The sequence below is a fragment of the Lepisma saccharinum genome, chromosome 16 (assembly GCF_977018435.1).
Source record: "Lepisma saccharinum chromosome 16, izLepSacc3.1, whole genome shotgun sequence".
NCBI lineage: Eukaryota > Metazoa > Arthropoda > Insecta > Zygentoma > Lepismatidae > Lepisma > Lepisma saccharinum.
In genome coordinates, this window is record NC_139244.1 from 47,457,730 (window position 1) to 47,477,702 (window position 19,973).

General features: G+C 40.0%; 1 protein-coding gene across 3 annotated transcripts in view; it reads left to right on the forward strand.

Moving 5' to 3' along the window:
• g (adaptor-related protein complex 3, delta 1 subunit-like garnet) overlaps positions 1–19,973 on the forward strand; it is a 104,557-nt gene that overhangs the window by 36,244 nt on the left and 48,340 nt on the right. For all 3 annotated transcript variants that reach the window (XM_083138124.1, XM_083138126.1, XM_083138125.1), the window contains exons 13-15: positions 183–413; positions 9,833–9,995; positions 14,577–14,791. In XM_083138124.1, coding sequence (XP_082994250.1) covers positions 183–413; positions 9,833–9,995; positions 14,577–14,791 — 609 coding nt within the window. The remainder of the gene's footprint in view (positions 1–182; positions 414–9,832; positions 9,996–14,576; positions 14,792–19,973) is intronic.

Genomic DNA, 19,973 nt, shown 5'->3' on the forward strand with positions numbered 1-19,973 from the left:
TGGTAATTTCGTTATTTTATTATGGCTTGAGATATTTTCACTTGTTGCTTCTTTTTATCCTGAATTGATACTTGAAATTTATTTGACTCATCATGAGAGTAACCATTTACAATGCTGTGTAGTGTTTTGCAGTATTGTTAGAAATATTTAGTGATGATAATTCATTTTGCCTTTTTACTCAGGTATGTAAGTGTGCTGGTGGAGCTTACGAGGATGGAAGGAACCCAACATGGCCTGTTAGTGGCACAGCAAATGCTTGACGTTGCCATCCGTGTCCAGGCGATACGTGCCTTTGGTGTAGCCCAGATGGCACTGTTGCTAGAAAATGCACATCTTCTGACTGGTTCTGCGCAGAGGTCGTCAATGGCAGAAGTTTTGTATGCAGCTGCCTGGATTTGTGGTGAATTTTCAGAGTAAGTTTTCGTTAATATATTCTATCACTATTGCAAAAGTCAAAAAGTCCATAAATTATACTTGTGGTCAAGAATTTTTGCTATCACAACAGGGTGGCGACAGACCTGGAAAACCTGGAAAACCGGGAAAAGTCAGGGAATTTGAGGTGTCAAAAAAAGTCAGGGAATTTCCTCTTCATTGACTTTTTTATTTTTATTTATTTTGACACCTCAAATTCGAACACTCTTTGGAGGAAAATTGTTATAACTCTGGCACTATGTGAGCAATCTACTTCGGATAAATTTTGTTTTTCAGCTAAAATCAGTGCATGCAACCATGTACAATTCAGAACGCCAGACCAATGAAGGGGACTTGGGCACAACCTCCGAATTTCAATGGAAAAAACATAAAAATCTTGAGTTTGCCCCCCTCTTCTCCCGCTTTCTTTTTGGGAGAAGGCGCAAACTTTAGTATTCCTTTCAAAGAATGTACATTTCTCAAGAGAATGAAACATGTTTCATGTTCTTGGGTGCCATACAAGTTGAATAATAAGCCAAAATGTGATTTTTAATTTTTTTTACGAAAAATAGGTAATTTGCATTTTTCGAGAAAAATTGTTATAACTCGGGAACTATGGGAGCAATCTGCTTCGGATAAGTTTTGTTATGTAGCTAAAACATCAGAGCATGCAACCATGTACAATTCAGAACGCCGAACCGAGGAAGGGGGGTTTGGGGGGCACGACCCCCGAATTTCAATGGAAAAAAACATAAACATATGTAGTTTGCCCCCTCTTCTCCCACTATTTTGGGGAGAAAGCGCAATTCTTAGTATTCTCTTCAAAGAATGGACGTTTCAAAAGAGATCGAAACATGTTTCATGTTCCTGGGTGCCATACAAGTTGAAAAATGCGCAAAAATGTGAAACTCTGTTCGGAAATGTGGCATGGATATGTTGCAGAGAGGGGGGATGTTGGTCATCAATATGAATTTCCCAGGCTTGCTCCAGACCTGTGTCAGAGTTTCCACCCAAACATAAAAGTATGAAGGTCCAAAAAGCACATTCATTTCGTAATCAGCACCATGATACCATATGGTATCATCGGGCGAGTACGACCTTACTGTGATGATACCATATGGTATCATGGGGGAGTAAAGGTTAAGCCTCTAAATATTACGTGGAAAATGCATTGAATTATCATTTTTTCTTGTCTGTATGGGAGTAGTAAGGGGACTTGTCAACCGATGGAGGGGATAAGAGCGGGTGGCCCCATCCGATAGTTGTCGGACGTAGTAGTAAGGCATTTTGTTGGGCAAACTGAAGGAACATAGAAACAAATAGGTTCCATTGATACATACAATTTTTGTTGAATATCGCCACCCGACAAAGTATCTCACTACAACATGGGACAGAAATTGCATGGACTGCAACATCCAACAAAAATCACATGCATAAACAAGAAGAGCTTTAGACTGCAAATATGCTGCTGGAATTTCATTACTCTTCTGGCTCACTTCAAATTTTTTAATGTAGCAGTGCTTACGAAGGTTTTTCTTTCATCATTCTGACGCATTACTGGTTTCGCACAAGTTAACATAACTTTACAATGACATTGCACTATTCTTAGATATAAAGAAGAATCCAACCAAATGGGATATACAGTATATTGAATACTATCACGAAAAAGTGAAACATAAACTGCATTGGTGAACGTTATAAAAATTGGCAAGTGCATGCTCCCAACCTCAAATTTACTGCAACAATAGTATTGCAATGAAATTAACGCCACTCTCTGTCCTGTCTGCTAAACTCATGAGAGATGGTCATTAATCTCGCACTGAGTAATGCTAATGTCCAATATTATGAAATGAAATACTAATAATAAATACGTAAATATTTTAATATCATATTTACTCGAATCATTCAATCAGAAAAGCAAATCACTTTCTCAAGAATTGACTTTTCTCTGCCAGCTCTGCTAAATTTTCACTTTCCATCTACTGATTTATACGAGGGGTGGCCAGAAAGTAATTTCAATTAGTAGGGACATTGATTTTTCGCAAACGCGAAAACCGTGAAAAATGCTAATTGTTGCGAAGTTATGTTTAGGAATATGCAGTGATGTCTGGGCACATTTTTTGCCCATTCTAAATATCGAAATAATGCGAATTGTTGGCGTTTCTAGCGATTTTTTTAAAAAAAATGTCCTAAAACAACGAAATATTCCATGAAATCCAACATCTTGACTTTTCTAGGCCATGTTTGTGTACATAGAACGTGCAAGTCTTCCAACATTTTACTCAAGAGTAAACTATAGAGTTATACGTACATGATATAATTCCGACAGCCACATTAAATCATGTATTTCCCACGATTTTTTCAACTTCTATCAAAACCATTTGCATCACAGAGCAAAGTGGCAGGGTTCTAACAGGAGATTGAGTGCGTATCTACCGTCACACGGGAGTCACATCTTCGTATTTGTCGCACGAGATATGTTTTGAATTACCAAGCTAAGTGCGCACATTCGGCATTTGTCAGTTGTTAGGGCATCTGACTAATATGCGAGAGACCCGGGGTCGATCCCCTGTGGGGAGAACCGGGATATTTTTCACGTACTCAAACTGCTCCGGCACCCACCCAGCATCATATGAACTTGGTACCTTGAGGAAACTTTGAGGTATAAAGGAGCCAGGAGCGTGGTGCTGATCACATCACCCCCTACCTTTAGCCGTGATCAAGAAATTGTGGGGTCCTAACTCCACACCCCTACTATACACCTTCATGGAAAAGTGCAGGGGAACACTTTACTTCCTCAAAAATCTGTTCCAACATATCAAACTGTCACGAAAATACGTAGACCATGTGATCTACAATTTAAAATAATAGTTTAAAAGCAGAATGGAGTATTATGTTTTGGTATATTTGGCAGATAAATTTTCTAAAACAAAATTGCGAATTTTGGGAAACGTAACACTAACAAGTCAAAAAAGATAATGCCAATTTTTGGTGCCATAATATATAGGTATCTGTCACGTGAGATTGATTGACTTAAATTTTTTGGGTGCGTCGCCACTTATGGTCATTATGCACCCTTCAGTATATACGGAGAAAATTCCATTATCTAAAATCCTTACCTTAAAATTAAAAAAGGTGGTATGGAAAATAACTTTCCCAAAATTACCTTCAAGATATCAAACTCTCATGAAGAGGCATAAGCCATGTGACTTACAATTTGAAACAGTAGTTTGAAAACACCATGAAGGTATAATTGCAGATATTTGCAAGAAAATGCACTAAAATGAAAATGTGAATTCTGGGGAAAATAACACCGTATAGTAAAAAATAAAAAATAAGAAAATACACCAATTTAAAAAAAATAACAAAACATCAAGGTCCCTACCGATTAGGCATAAATAAAACAAGAATAGCCAGTTGTAATTTATTGCATTAGTAACAGTGAGTCCTATCCTAATTTTCGGCATAATCACCACCGTTGTTCTGGCATTTGTCGTAGCATGGCACTAAATTTTGTATGTCCATGGTATATGTGCATGACAGCAAAGACTGGAACTATCTCTACCGCAGTGTAGCTGTCAAATCAATCCTTGCCCTGCCAGAGACCTCTTCAGTTAAACAAAGAGATGAAAGTCTGTTACTTTCAAGGCCAGGGCTAACAGGGATTGGTCCAAGATCTCTCACCTGAAGTGATGCAAAGGTCCTGTGTGTACTCAGCTGTATGGGGTTGTGCACATTCGATTGGCCTTCCGTGAATTGTCTCCACCATCGTCTGACCATACTATCACTCACGACGTCTGGTCTGCAAACCTCACACGATTGCTGGTGGCTCTGTGCCAAATTCTGTGCGTGTAATGTAGGCTACATCACAGTCGGTGGGAGACTGTATGAGAGCTGCAATCTTTAAGCTAGAACTGTCCTAAAAGGGCTGCATTGCAACTGTACCAGATTACAGCTACATGCCACTTCTTCCTGCCTGCATTTGTGTGTGTCGCTCTTCGACCACTAGTGCTGCGTATAGGCGCCATTGGAGCTTTTTTCAGGATGCCCCTCGTATATGAACTTTCAGAAGCTTTTATTATTAGAATGTTCCTGTTTTAATTTGTGGTTAGCTAAATCAGGTACCTATACAATGCAATTCTATAAATTCCTTGCGTTAAATTTCTAACACCTACATATCCTTTTCGTCAGCAATAATGGTATTATTGCATGTTGTCAGTTTCACAGTACTTCACTTGGATATACTGTACTGAAGCAGAAATCCCATTGATAATGTAAGGAAATATGACACTTTATTTTCTTTGATTCAATTGTTTCACTTATATGCAAGAGTTAAGTTGTTTGCTTTACAGAGAAGCTTTATGCATTGAAAAATGAGTCCGCACTCATGTTTCTTGCAAGTAGAGGGTTCCAAACCTCAGTGGAAATATCAAAATATAATACCGAGAATGTATAAGGAGACTGATAAATTACAAATTGTATTTCTTAATCCAGGGCATGAAATTTCAAGTTTGAAGTCAGTCGCCAGACTGAAATCTTTGGTCGCCACTATTTTATATTGATAAGTAATAAAAATATGAGCAAGTATTAAAAAGAATTAATGTTTGTGTAGCGCTGTCGTTCTGCACTGAAGTACCACTTATCAATCGCAGCTGCTGGGTCAAACTCTTAACGGGGGGGGGGGGGGGGGGGGTGATCCATTTACAGAAACTCGGAGCAAATCATCCAGTGTCTCAATCTTCAGAGAGTTCCTGTAATTAAGTAGTCTTCAGTCTGTTGTGACAGCTGAAACCTCTCTCACATGAAACCGTGTTCACTGGTAGAACAGTGCAAAATGTCAAAATCTAGAGCAAATTGGGGAATCTTGTTGAACACTCCTCACTGTGAATTTTCTCCAGCATCTGATTCAAAGTCAGAGAAGGAAACAAAATTTTGTATTCTGTCCACTCTGCTAACAGAACATCCATTTTCTCATTATGAAGGCTCGGGTTCAAGTACATGTAGAGCTTCTTTAATTCTTCTATCCCAAACTGAAGAATATTTTCTTTGGGAGGTGGACCCGAAGTGTCGAAAATATGCAGAGATGCAATTACATCTGTTGATATAGATTGCAATCTTTCTGTGATGTACACCTTCGCATTGTTAATTAAGTTTCCTCTAACAGTCAGAAACTCTTGCTCTCCATTTTGAATGTTTGTGAGCTGCACATCCCTGATCTTCCCTGAAATGGATACATGGTCCAAGAAATCTTGTTTGCTTGGTCCAACATTAGATTGTAGGTCATCCAGTGTTCAATTCTTATTTTCAGAGATGCAATCAAAAGATTCTTATTTTATAGTGCCACGCTTAAAGGGTTCAATTTCCTGTAGAAATCCAAAAGGAAGTACAGAAGCTTAACAAATTTAAATTGCTTCAAACTTTTCAGCAAACCCTTAGCTTTAGCGCCATCATTGTCTTTTCCATGGGCCACCTATTCAAGCTTTCATGATTGCAAGAGAGCTCTTACAGCACTTCTTGCTGGCTAGCCACCTAATAGTGTGGATATCACTCAGTTTTAGAATTTCTTCTATAACTTCTGCCATTTCTCTCAAGAGGTGAAGTCCTGATTTGTGCCCGACCATATTTGCTGCAGTACCCAAGCCTACAATGTAACACTTGTTTCTGTATTTATTTGAACCTATTGTCTTATCTAAATAATCAGTTATGACTGTGAAGTAGCCAGCAGAAGTAGAGTTTGGAAGCTCTATTACTCCTAAAATGTCCTCCTTGATGTGACCAATCATTTGCATCCACGTATCGAACATACACATCCATCAATCAGAAGGCTGATGTATGTATTTCTCTGTAACCACTTCACTCACAGGCAACTACCACCGAACCAAAAAAAAAAAAAAAATAGGTAAACAGAACGAATTTACTACCACGTCAACCAACGTTCACGAGTGCATTTATCGCATTCTTTTGTCAACAAAGACTGGACACTGGCACGCGCGAGAGCAGTTCACACCTGTGAAAACAGGGGTTTTCCGTGCACAAGCAAGGAGTCTCGGTTGGGCCACGGTCTGCTCCACTCTACCCCTCCCCTCCCCACCTCAAGTCCGAGTGGAGGAAAAGCAAAGCAGGGAAAATGGGTTGGGTTTGGTTGCATGTGCATCCAAAGTGGTAGCATCCCAACAGTTGCAGAACTGTTGTGCCGATTAGATGGTGTCGGCATTGAGTGGATGCGGGGTTTTCAATCGGCTCGCTTTCCAAAACCATGTACGAACGTTGGATTGAGATGTTCAGGCATGTTTGACACATATTTGAAACAACGAAATTTTAGTCGCCTGCCCCAAACTTTTGGTCGCCAATGGCGACCTGGCTACCGGAAATTTCGCACCCTGTCTTAATCAATCACTCTTCACCCTTATCTCATTTAGTCGTAACTTTAAAAATAATCAAGTATTTCATTTTAAACTTATTGCGTATGACAAAATTCCGTAAACCTTCCCTAGCTTGTGAATTGTAATAATTTTCCAAATTCACTATTTTGCAGTTTGAATTCAAATCATAGAGAATAGAGAAATTAAGTCAATTTCATAGAAGATAATGTTGGTACTTAACAAATCCATACCTGGATCTGTAGGAGTTTATTATTTCCATTTGCAAAAACATCGATTTAGTTTAGTTTGTAATTGTCAGGGAAAAATGTAAATTTTGTCCTGGAAAACCTGGAAAAGTCAGGGAATTTCATTTCTGCTTGTTTGTAGCCACCCTGCACAATGGCTTATTGATTAGTTTAGTGTATTTTACTTCACTTTTCTGCTCCTTTGGCTAATCCCTTTGGCTAATCTCACAGGATGAATGGTGGTAAGATAAGCTGGATGAATGGACAATGACAAGCATATAGGGACGGCAAATCAAGCCCCACATAAGATTATACTGGCTGTGAGTCCAGAAACCAGAGCCTCGCTAGTCTGCAAAATTCAGTCCAGGATGCATTAACACATTGAATCCCATGCTCGTGCTATGCACGAGCATCCTGAATATGGCGAGTGTCCCATGCACGCACATAGTACGGGCAATATCACTTAAAATGTTTGGAGTTACGATGCTGGGCCATGCACGTGCAGAATGTTCCTTGAAGTTCTTTTGGTATGCCTCTGCATTGTGCTGTACCCTTGTGAAATTTGAACCGTCTTCTCATTGAATGGAAAGCACATTGATTTCATTGATTGTAGTACTAGGCCTATATTTTTAGTGCTTTATCATCACTCGCAAACACACATACGCACACTTGACCATGGGTGCCTATATGGGGCAGGGGGAGCTAGAGCTCCCCTTCCTGGCTAATGGAATTGAGTATGCCTACATTACTTTTTATGTTGACAGGCTCCATTTCAGTACACCCTACATATGTAATCTTGAAGAGCCCCCTGAGAATCTTGAAGAGCCCCTTCCTGAGAAAACTCCTATGGGCACCCTTGCACTTGACCAATGTGTTTACTTGAAATATCGAAAGAAATGGAACACTTATTAATTTACTTGTAATGAGTTATTTACTTGCACACCGCATGTGTTTCATACTAAGGGTAGTATTAGACTTTTTCATTATATGAAAAACAAGGACTATGTTGAACATCTCTAGCACACGCAAGAATACACAGATTCTAATTGTTTCTTTATCGTGTAGGCAAAGAAATTGCCTTTATTTTGATGTATAACACATGTATAGCAAGATCAAAAAATAAATTGTTTCAGATTGTTGAAAATCACATAAGAAGCCCAGGTTTCTGAGATATTGCCAATTTATAAACCCTGGGATTCAATGTGTTAATAGATATAGGAAGTCTAATTCAATTGTTAAATACAGCTTCAGTTTTCATCTCAACTAGCATTTTGGTAGGGGGTTTCTTTAATAAATATTTATTTTGTTAATTGCTAATTTCCAACTTTACCTAAGTAGGGATCATATAAATAAAGGTAACGAAAAACAAAAAAGTCAAGAATTCTGATCAAGCAGGTACATTGGTATTGGCTCAGTACTAATTATGAGGATTTGCATGGTGTGAAATGTAAGACAACGTCACTAAAAAGTTATATGGTTTTTATGGATAAACATTGATGGTAAGTTATTTTTTATTTATAACTCAGGTATTATTTCCTGACATATATAGTATTGTAAGTAAAATGTTTTTTTGTTGGGAGGAGGATGTTAAGAATTCAATGTGCCCCATTCCTGCCAATTTGAACCATCACATTTATAGACTTTGTTCATCTCCAGAAAAGTGCATTTGTGCAGGCCAATAAAGTTATGAAACCTGCACCCACAACCGGTATGATCTGTAGGGTTGTGTGTTGTTCTGTCTCCAGTCCATGTGTGGGTTGAGTACCACTTGTACAGTCATGGACACTTCTGGCTTGTATCAATCCCTGTTGAAAGTCAATGAGATTGTTACAACCCAGAAGTGTCCATAATTGTACAGCTTTAACTTTTGTCACTGCTATAATAACTTTTAGTTATTAGATGTGTTTTATGTTGTTCTTACTAAGGATATCACCTTTTTCAATATTTTGTTGATTTTTAGTTCTTTGGTTTTAATTATTTTAATTAATAATTTTAATTTTGTTATTGGGCTCCCTGATGGCATTGTGATAAAGTTGTTATCTTGTAGCCAAGGAGTCCCGTGAATAATAATATATTTTCCAGCAGGTCAAATTATTTAAAAATACCTGGAATGTCATGGAATGTGTATTGGCAATACAAGTTTGAACCAGAGCTGTCCCAATGGATATGACTACAACCTTATAATCGATGGTTAAATCCCTGATAGAGGCACATAGCACATTCATTCCGACTATAGGTCTAGTCCCGATTAGCCTATCTGAGCATCAATTGGACTTAAAACAACCTTTTTGATGAATAGGAACCTTATAAACAGGGTGGCCTGAACGAAACTATACCCAACAAAGCATTGATCAAGTACATCTGTAACTTAACTGTTAAAACTTGGGCAAATGTAGTCACAAGAGTGGCACATGCTCCACGGCCCAGATCAGATGTTGGAAGTGGCCTTGTCCACATGTTGTTTTTCCTCAGAATGTTTTGGAATGTAGCTTGAAACTATGGTGTGTAATATTGCAACTGCAGCTAAGAATTTTGAACTCTTGACAAATTTTACAAACAAACCGAAACCAGTTACTCCAAGACAACAACTACAAATACATTCTGATGATATGAAACTGCCTTATTGCCACCTTTGTTTGTGGTGTAGTTTTATTTTGGCCACCCTGAATAAGATTTTATAAGTTTTTCACAGTTAATAAAATCTGGTGACATTTATGAGGGAAGCAAGTATTTGGTGTCTAAAGTAGAACATTGTTCCTCTTTCCAGTAATATATTAATACTGTTAACACAAGAATCTTCTTCTCCCCAAACAGGTACTTGAGCAGCCCACAGGCAACACTGGAAGCCATGCTGAGGAGTCGTGTGAGTGTTCTGCCTGGGCACATTCAAGCAGTCTATGTGCAGAACATAATGAAGCTGTATGCATGCATTCTGAGCAAAGCCGAGCAAGAGCAGGATGATGAAAGGATAGAAAAGGTACTATTTAGTAGACATCAGCTTTTGTGAAGGGAAAGTTTAGTGTTTCTGCCTTGCACTTCTTGTTGTGTCCGATTAATTTCGAAGAACCACTGCCTTCATCTTAAAAGTTTGCTTAAGCAGACTGGGATATTCTTACTGCAATGCTTTGCCCTGGTCTCTAAGAACTTTTTCAAGCTTACACTACCAAGATATGCAGACACATGCAGCATTACACTTTTTTATTAGTGTTAGTGTACATGACTAGTCATGTAGTCATGTAAGGCTGTGTCTGTGTGTTCCTGAAAAAGTTGTGGGGAACCAGAACAAATAGGATGGAGATGGTACTGCATCACTCACTTCGAAATTAACTGGACCCTGCAAGAGGAAGAGCAATGTGCAAACAGCATTTTCCCTGTACAGTACTTTCACTGGATTTATCTGAGCTACACGATGAGTAATCTTTTGTTGGGATGGAACTCTAATCAGTGCTATACTTACATTAGCTAAATCATCATAGGAAGTTATAAATTATGATAACTCCAAAACACTGTATCAAGTTGTAAACTTATATAATACGTAAGTTATATATATAACTTGGTGGCCCTCCTTGGTGGGCTCATTGAATGATCATTCACAATCTTGTCACTAAACTCTGGGTTCAAATCCTGGCCAGTGTATGATTTACTTTTCTGTGGAAAGAAAATAGTAGTTTTCGTAGTTTTATTTTCTTCTAGTTATGAACATATGGGTTCTGCATAAGGACTACCTAATATTCTTGTACTGAATAAAGCAGGATATGAATTGAAACTACTCTTTGTTTTTTAGATAAATTTTATTTTAAGAGAGTGACATTTGTTATATATTCAGAGGCATGTTTTTATTTAAAAATTACTTTTTCTCAGAAAGTGAAAGCAGCAAGTTCTCAATTCTTTGTTTTTTAAGAGTGGATCGTATAACAGCTAATGTTAAGGTACTCTTTCCAACCCACAAGTGTTTGCATTGTTTGAATGGGATGGAAAATAAGCTTCATGTTTATTTCTTTTCATACTTGCTTCTAATTACTAGCCATCCTCCATGACAGAGTGGTTAGCACAGCACGTTATGATGCCAGGAGTCCCAGGTTTGAATACTGGCCTGGGCATGGATGTTCTTTGTGACTGGCCATTAATTTCATTCTGTCATCACTCATCCTCATCTTTGGGATTAGCCCAAAGCAGCAGAAATGTGAAGTAAAATAAACCAAATCAACTGTAATTACTGAATCACTGATAGCTTTATTCTCACCGGGAATTACGCGTGAATTATTGGCTCTGAGAATTATGCATGAATTCTACTTAAATTTTTCTCCGTAGACGTGAAAAACTACAACTTTTTCTAATCCAAATCCTATTCACATTTTTTGCGAATAAAAATTATTATTATTTTCTTGCTCGCTTCGCTCGCAATTCCTGCTTTTCTGTGTCTTACCAAGTTTATAACCATAGCTAGGAGGTGGCGGGAGTTGGCCCTGGGCACCAAACTATCTAAACGACGACGACGACGACGACGACGACGACGACGACGACGACGACGACGACGACGACGACGACGACGACGACGACGACGACGACGACGACGACGACGACGACGACGACGACGACGACGACGACGACGACGACGACGACGACGACGACGACGACGACGACGACGACGACGACGACGACGACGACGACGACGACGACGACGACGACGACGACGACGACGACGACGACGACGACGACGACGACGACGACGACGACGACGACGACGACGACGACGACGACGACGACGACGACGACGACGACGACGACGACGACGACGACGACGACGACGACGACGACGACGACGACGACGACGACGACGACGACGACGACGACGACGACGACGACGACGACGACGACGACGACGACGACGACGACGACGACGACGACGACGACGACGACGACGACGACGACGACGACGACGACGACGACGACGACGACGACGACGACGACGACGACGACGACGACGACGACGACGACGACGACGACGACGACGACGACGACGACGACGACGACGACGACGACGACGACGACGACGACGACGACGACGACGACGACGACGACGACGACGACGACGACGACGACGACGACGACGACGACGACGACGACGACGACGACGACGACGACGACGACGACGACGACGACGACGACGACGACGACGACGACGACGACGACGACCACCACCACCACCACCACCACCTCTGCGGGTTCGAATCCTGGCTTTGGGATGGATGTTTGTGACTGTCCATTCATCAATTTCATCATATCACTCATCCTCATCTTCGCAAATTAGCTACACGTGCCACAAGAAGGGAAGTAAAATAAAACAAATCTATAATAATAATAATGTTATAATAATAATATTATTATTAGTAGTAGTACGTTTATCCTAGCACTTCCTCCCCACCCGCTCAGACAAAAATTCGTGGTTGCTCCTCTGATTGTAAATAGAAACTCAGCACCTTAAATTAAATATTTTAATTATATTACGTATACCGTTTAACCTTTTGAGTCCCGAGGCCATTTTCACAAGTAAGCCTATCGGTCCCGAGCTGATTTTGAGCAAAATGCAGAGTTTCAATGAAATGAGTGTAGATCGGAGACTAATTGCCCTAGAGAGATGAGTGATATACCGTTGTACACGGAATGAACCAGAGATTCAGACTATATGAAATTTATGCAAATTCGGCATATATGTGGCAGGGGGGAGGGGGCTAACTCTCAAAATTCCAAAATTTCGGGGGAAAAAATTTGGTTCCCCACCCCGAAAAAAAGGATATGAAAAGTTCAAAATGCACATAGAAATTATCGCTGGCATGTAAGAAACAGAAAATATTTGCATCGTTGTCGTATGACCAATGTAACTTGAGTTGTACCCCCAAAAGGAATGGTCGACACGCCATGATTGAAGCTTCAAAATGCAGCGGTACCTTGAAACGACTATAGCTCAGAAACTAAATGCCCAAGAGATATGAAAGATATACCGTTGTACGCAGAATGAATCACAGATTCAGACGATATATAATTTATGCACATTTGGCGTACATATGGAGGGAGAAAGGGGAGAAATCCCCTCAAAAATACTTTTCTTAAAAAAAAATGGTGTCCCCCCCTGAAAAAAATGTCAAAATACACAAAAGCAAAATTTCTGCAAATTTGGTGTATATATGGAGGTGGAAGTGAGAAAACCCCAAAAAATTAATTAAAAAATTGTCACCACCCAAAAAATGTCCTTGCACTTGGGCACAAAACAACACTTACGCACAACATTCACGGTCGAAATCCCATTCTCACAACGCAGATTCAACAACCAGTCCCCCCTCCCCACCCCTGCTTGCACCCTCACGGAAAACTATCATTTTGACATCGGATACTGATAAAGAAGCTTCCTTGGAATGCAGTTAACGGGTGGGAGTGAAAAGCATTGCTTTAGAACAACAAAGCCGGTCTTCCTTTGTTGGCAAAAATTTGACCTTGAAAGGAGACGCAAAAGAGAAGTTCCTTTTTCCCTCCATTTTCATGAAGACAAAAAAAATGAAAAAAAAAAACATTTCTGTTAAATACATGTGTTAGGAACAATATTAAAAAAAAATCGAAATTCTAGCCAAAAATAGAAAAGTTATAACGTAAAACTACGACCTTGACACAGAGTATCTCGATCGAGATACTTGGGACCCAAAAGGTTAATTGAATTATAATTTTTGGATGTTGGAATCACATAGACCATTTATATTATTAAGATATTTGTGTGTGGATGTTGAGAGGTGGTAATATGTAAGGTTGAAATAGAGAAAACATCTGCTTGATTTTTGGAAAGTTCACCTTGAAAACCGGAATTATACTTGAATTTTATCATGGTCCTAGAGTAGCCACCCTGAAAACTATACCGTTCATAGTGTTCGATATATTAGATTTTTTTTAGAAGAGTACATCATTGTTTTAATTTTGCACTCAAAACAGTCTTTCAAGGCAGATACTGTGGCAAATAGCCTTGTGTGTAGGGGTTATTCTGTGCCACCATTAGTTTTTAATAGGGATGTGCCAATATGAAATTTTGGTCAATACCTGTAAAGTACCAATATAAAATTTACTGATACCGATAACCAATATTCTACTGATCCGATATAAAATTAGAAATGGGCCTTGAAGAACCTGAAAGGTTCATTCATGTCCTTAATAAATGTGTCTTTCAAGGTGACTGCAGTGCAAAAGAAATTGCATATTTAGACATTTACTTTTTTAGAAAGTGGGGCATGGAGATTATGAATAAAAATTACAACAAAATGGCAGAATTTTGCACTTAATTATCAGATATTTATTGATATATCGGATCGGTAAAATAATCTAATTTTACCAATAAACCGATACACCGATATGCCTATATCGGCCAATACCGATAGAGTACCGATTGATCGGTCCCATTCCTAGTTTTTAACTACTACTTTAGGATTTACAAGTAAGACTTGAATGTTTCCATGTTTATACGTGCTTATATCTTGTCAACATGCTTCAAAATCTAATTTTGTCTTTTATTTTCCAGCTGTCTAACTTGATAATAGAGAAGATGCCGCAGTTTGTCTCCAGTGCTGATCTGGAGGTGCAGGAGAGAGCGAGCGGTGCTCTGCAACTGATCAAGTTCCTGCAGAAGCAGCACAGTAAAGGCGAGAGCATGGCAGATGAAGTGACTGCTCTGTTTGTTGGGGAATTAAATCCAGTTGCACCGAAAGCACAGAAGAAGGTGCAAGTGCCAGATGGGTAAGTGGAACCTCTGTGTCATCTTCCTGGGCATTCTCTACATTAGCCGACCTCTGTAGCAGAGTGGGTAGCACAGTATGCTACGATGCCAGCGGACCTGAACTCGAATCCCAGCCTAGGCATGGGTGATCTTTCATCAATTTCATCACTCATCTTGTATAATATCGTCTATACTCATGTTTGATGCTCACTTTTTCCAAAATTGTTGCCTCCAAAAACTGTGGTGCTTATTATGCACGGAATAATTCGGACTACCAACATGAAACCATGCATGATTTCACTGTCACTGCATATGACATGTATATATCAACAGGGGTAAATGCAGATCATCAGGTTGGATTTCTTTAGTAATAAAGAAAAAAACCACTATGAAAGTGAAATAGCTATTTCCCACAAACATTACATATCCTCATAGAGTGGTCTTTTGATTGTGCTTCCCTCAAAATTTGGTCCATGCAGCGTCCATAGGGCCGACGCAAGAAGCAAAATTCAGTAATTACGCAAAATTTCCGAATGCTGTAATTACAGGGTTTTTATTTTTTTTTTTATTTTTCCAAAGTTGGGACACGAGCATTACATATCCTCATAGAGTGGTCTTTTGTTGTGCTTCCCTCAAATTTTGGTCCATCCAGCGACCATAGGCCTGACGCTAGAAGCGAAATTCCGTAATTACACAACATTTCTGAATCCCTAGTTTGTTTTATTATTTATTTTTCAAAGTTTCGGCACGTGCATTACTTATCCTCATAGGGTGGTTCTTTGTCGTGCTTCCGTCGAAATTTGGTTAACTCAAATTATTGGGAGGCAGAATGTATAAATTTTACCTCCGCTAAAAGCCACATGTTTAAGAAGAAAACAAAACCAATTTCCTTCTCTCTACGACAATTAGTTCTCAAGCTACGACTTTTTTGTACTACCGTCAAGTTTGAAAAGCGCACGCTTGCAAAGGTGCTGACTTCAATGGGAATACAGGCACGTGAAGTTCCGTCCGCTAAACGTTTTTAAGTCCACTTTAAGCACAGAAGGCTAATCGGGACTGGACCTACAGTTTAAAGTGGGACCCAAACCACTATGTGCCTCCACCGGGTATCAAACCCGGAACCCCTTGATTACAAAATGACAATGTTACCATGATGCCATTTGGGGAGGCAAAAGAGAAATGTATACGTTTAACCCCCCCTACCCCCTCAAAAATCCTGGGCATGCCACTAACTCTAGTGTTCAAAAGGATTAGTCTTGTGTTATCCGCAAGATAATAGTTACGGTGTTTGTTTATCAGAAGGCAAGACAAGAACGAAAATGATTGTTGGATGAGGCATTGCTGTCAGAAGCGATTTAGGCAAGGGACTGCTTTGGAAGAGCTAGACATAACACTGGCACCTGTAGCAGCCTCCCTCCAGACAGACTGGCACCAACGCACAGGTGGTGGAATAGAATGTTCTGTGCGTTTTAAAGATAAGAAAAGCACTTGTTGAAAACAAGAAAAGCTCAACTTCAGCATTCATGTTTTTTTTTTAGTCAGCAGCTTGCTTATTCCTGAACCAAGTTACAGAAAGAAAGGGGGAAGGATTTTTGTATTTTAAGGGACACATGAGCAATATTTCTTATGCAGATAGCTGCATTAAAAAGAACTCTCCTTCGTGAGTAGCCCTGCACAGGGATATACCTAAGGGGAGGTTGGTGGGGATCAAACCACCTCCCCCTTGGCCCAGTATTCCTAAAAAAAAAAAAAAAAAAAAAGAACGTTGTAGGCAGGAAAAGATGGCAAAATTAGGGCTGACTACTAAAAAAAAGTATACTTAAACCCCTAGCTTTCAAAAATCCTGAGTACACCACTGGCCCTGCACAGCAGTTGCATATTACAGGAAAACCTCGTTAATACGAAGTTCAAGGGACCAAAAAATGTCAACTTCGTATTAAACGACTTCGAGTTATCCAAACTTTTCAAGATGGCACCTGTTTTCAGGTGTAAATAAAGTAGAGTATAAATTCCCCCCACAAAGGATGTTTTATACTTGGTGGTAGCTCAGAAAATAAGCTTTATATGTACTATATAATAATATTGTACGTTTTAAAGAAAGTGTAAAAAATGTTACACAAAATGAGAACACGGAGCTTAACGCGGACACAAAGATTCCAAGGAGACGGTTAACACCATTTATCCTGCCTAGTTATACAACCGGTTATGCACGGGATGCATGTTGTGGCAAAAAGTCTTTTAACAAACGGTATTTTCTTTTAATTGTTCAAAGTCGTTGCTATTCCAGGAAATTCTTACAATTGTAGTTGATAAGAAACCCGTTTGCACGGAGACCTAGGGAAAGGAAAACAATCTCGTTTACTGCAAGAAGTGAAACTCGGAAGCGCAAGCAAGAGACGGGAGATAATCGGACAGAATGAATATTGGATTTTATGTGCGTTCACTAGAACATTGTCCGTTACAGGATTAACTGGTAAGAGAAGATTCTGTTGGGAGAGAACACAACCTTTCCCTGGCAAAGAACAAAAAAATCGGGGCTGTAAATTTCGTTCTGGTTCGGCTGTTATAAAGACATCGTAAAAAAGTCACGTATTCTTTGCTTCAGTTAACTTCATATTTGCCCCCCCCCCCTCCCCCTTTGCAGGGATCAGTTCAAACTCTTCCTCAACTTGCATTGTAATCCACTCTGAAAAAGTAAACACACAACTTGCGATCTGTTTGCACGGAATGTGTATCCTAGGACACGTGCCGCACTCGATAATCACTCTGGTTTGGATCCCACTTCAAACTGCATATTTAATCCCGCTTAGCTCATCAGCATAAAATGAACTAAAAACAAGCTTTACGAAACTTGCGTATTTTCAGATTAATCGACAATTTATTGTAGGTTTCAGGAGTATTCTGGAGGTCAAACACTCGCTCCGCGAAAACTTTTCCGCTCGTATTCCTACATTGAGCATTGCGTTTTTTTTTTTTGTTGTTTTTTTTTAACAGCAGCACGCTAATGGTTCTGAAGAAAAGCGGGGATTATATGGCTTTGCGAGATTCAAAACAATGACGCTTATTCCTTCGCACTGGATGAGTCATTGCAGTTACCGGCAAGCGAGAGCTTTCCAGACGCTAGACTAAACACTGGCGCCAGCTGCAGTGTAAACACAATGAGACCGGCTGGAAGTTAAGAGCAGCAGGTGGTAGAAGGGAAATCATGGGCATTTTAAAGATAACGCAGTCGAAGATCGAACTTTTATCAGCAGTGTGAAAAAAAAATGATCCTTGTATTACCTTTTACTGTGCAACAGACAATAATACGGGCAATATTTCCTATCGAGACAGCTGCATTCAAACAAGAAAGAGGGACCTGAATTCTGCAATTATCGCATTACCATGCACACCAGTGGCAGATAATGAGCTGTTGTAGGAGAAGGAAGGGGGTCACTTTTCTTTTACTTATCATGCGGTTTTTGTTCGTTTTGAAGAAGATATTCAGAACTGTTTTCTTTTTTTTTTAGACGCCAAAGGAAAGGAGCCAGTGTGCGCACACGAGCAAGAAAATTGTGGCCGAAACAATTAGCAACGGAGACACCCCCCCCCCCCCCCCCCGTTTCCTGATAGCAAAAGGGGAGAAGTAATGCAGACAACAAAACACTGTTTTGGCAAATTTTATGACCGGCACAGTTGGGAAACGTATGAAACGGGAAACTGGAGTTGCAACATACGTAAGATCGACGTCAACTTTTGCGGGAAACCTAGATGACAACGCATTAAGCGGGTTGACGATCTTTAGTTGGCCTATGCGGCTTTGATTATCTGTAACAGTTTCCCTTTTTTTAATGAAGTTCTACAGGGCACAAAGAACATGCTTTTAATGATAGTGGTTACCGGAAGTTGTCGGCTACCAGGCCAAAAGTTGCTCGCTCACGGGAAATTGCTGTATCTCGAGCTCAGAGCTAGACAGATGGGTGAGACTTCCAGGCGCCGCACGTCTTGTCTTTTGGAACATTCGTGCGATCTTATCTCGCATTTCTCATCTAGCACTGGTGAATATTTCCAAGGTGGCGCATTCAGCGGGGAAAGAGCTTGACCTCCCATGCACATTGACAAAGAATGTCAATGTTCAGCGGGCATTTCGGGCTACTTCCCTCGAGTTGTCAGCAGCTCTTAGGACAAGGAAACATGTCAAGGTCAAGTTAAAATAACGTCCAAGCTCTCTCCACATTTGATCTTCTCTTGTCGACTTACGCAGGTGTCTACTTCGAATTAAGCGAAACCAGTTTTGCGGAAGGGTCTTGTAAACAACTTCGTATTAAAAATTATCCGTATTTCGATTTATCCGTACTGAAATACATTATAAATCCTATCTTATCGGCTGGGGAATGGGAAGAACTTCGGATTAAAGGGTACTTCGTATTAACCAATATCGTATTAACGAGGTTTTCCTGTAATTATCTCTTGTGAGAGGAGATTAGCGACTTTTTTTACTTGTTCCTAAACCAATATCAGATAATAGGGATTGGCAAATTTTTCTTACTTCTTTTCTCCCGACAAACAAGAAAGGAAAGTTTTCCAAGCAAGTTCCCCCCCCCCCCCCCGGTCCCTCTCTCCTTCCCCCCTTCTTCTAGGAACGATTTCGTAGATAAAGAAATGGGAATAGTGATTGAGCCATGTTCTCAATTGTCCACATACGTTTTTGTGGGGGGAGGCACAACAAAGACACCCGAGTCACGCTTTTAGAATGTGTTAAAACGCTAGAGAAAGCAGCATTTAATGACTATCATTTTGGCAATAGTTCACTTGTTCCCCAATCGTAAGGCAGGAGTTAAAGGTAGCATGGTGAATGACTGGGCTGCTACAAAACCAAGGAAGAAGGGAGGGAGAGGTCGACTAGCATACGGGACAGGCTTCTGGCAAATTTTGTCATCGGCGGGGTTGGGAAAACGTATAAAGCGGAAAACGAGAGTTACAGTAAACTAGGGATAGGCCGATATGAAATTTTGGCCGATACCGATAAAGTAACGATATAAAATTTACCAATACCGATAACCGATATTCTACCTACCCGATATAAAATTAGATATATATATATATGGTACTTGAAGAACATGAAATGTTCCTTGATCTCCTTAACACATTCGGGTCTGGCCTCACTATACAGCATTTTTACCTCTGGTCTGTGGTTTTTGGTTGTTTTTCAAAAAATCATAG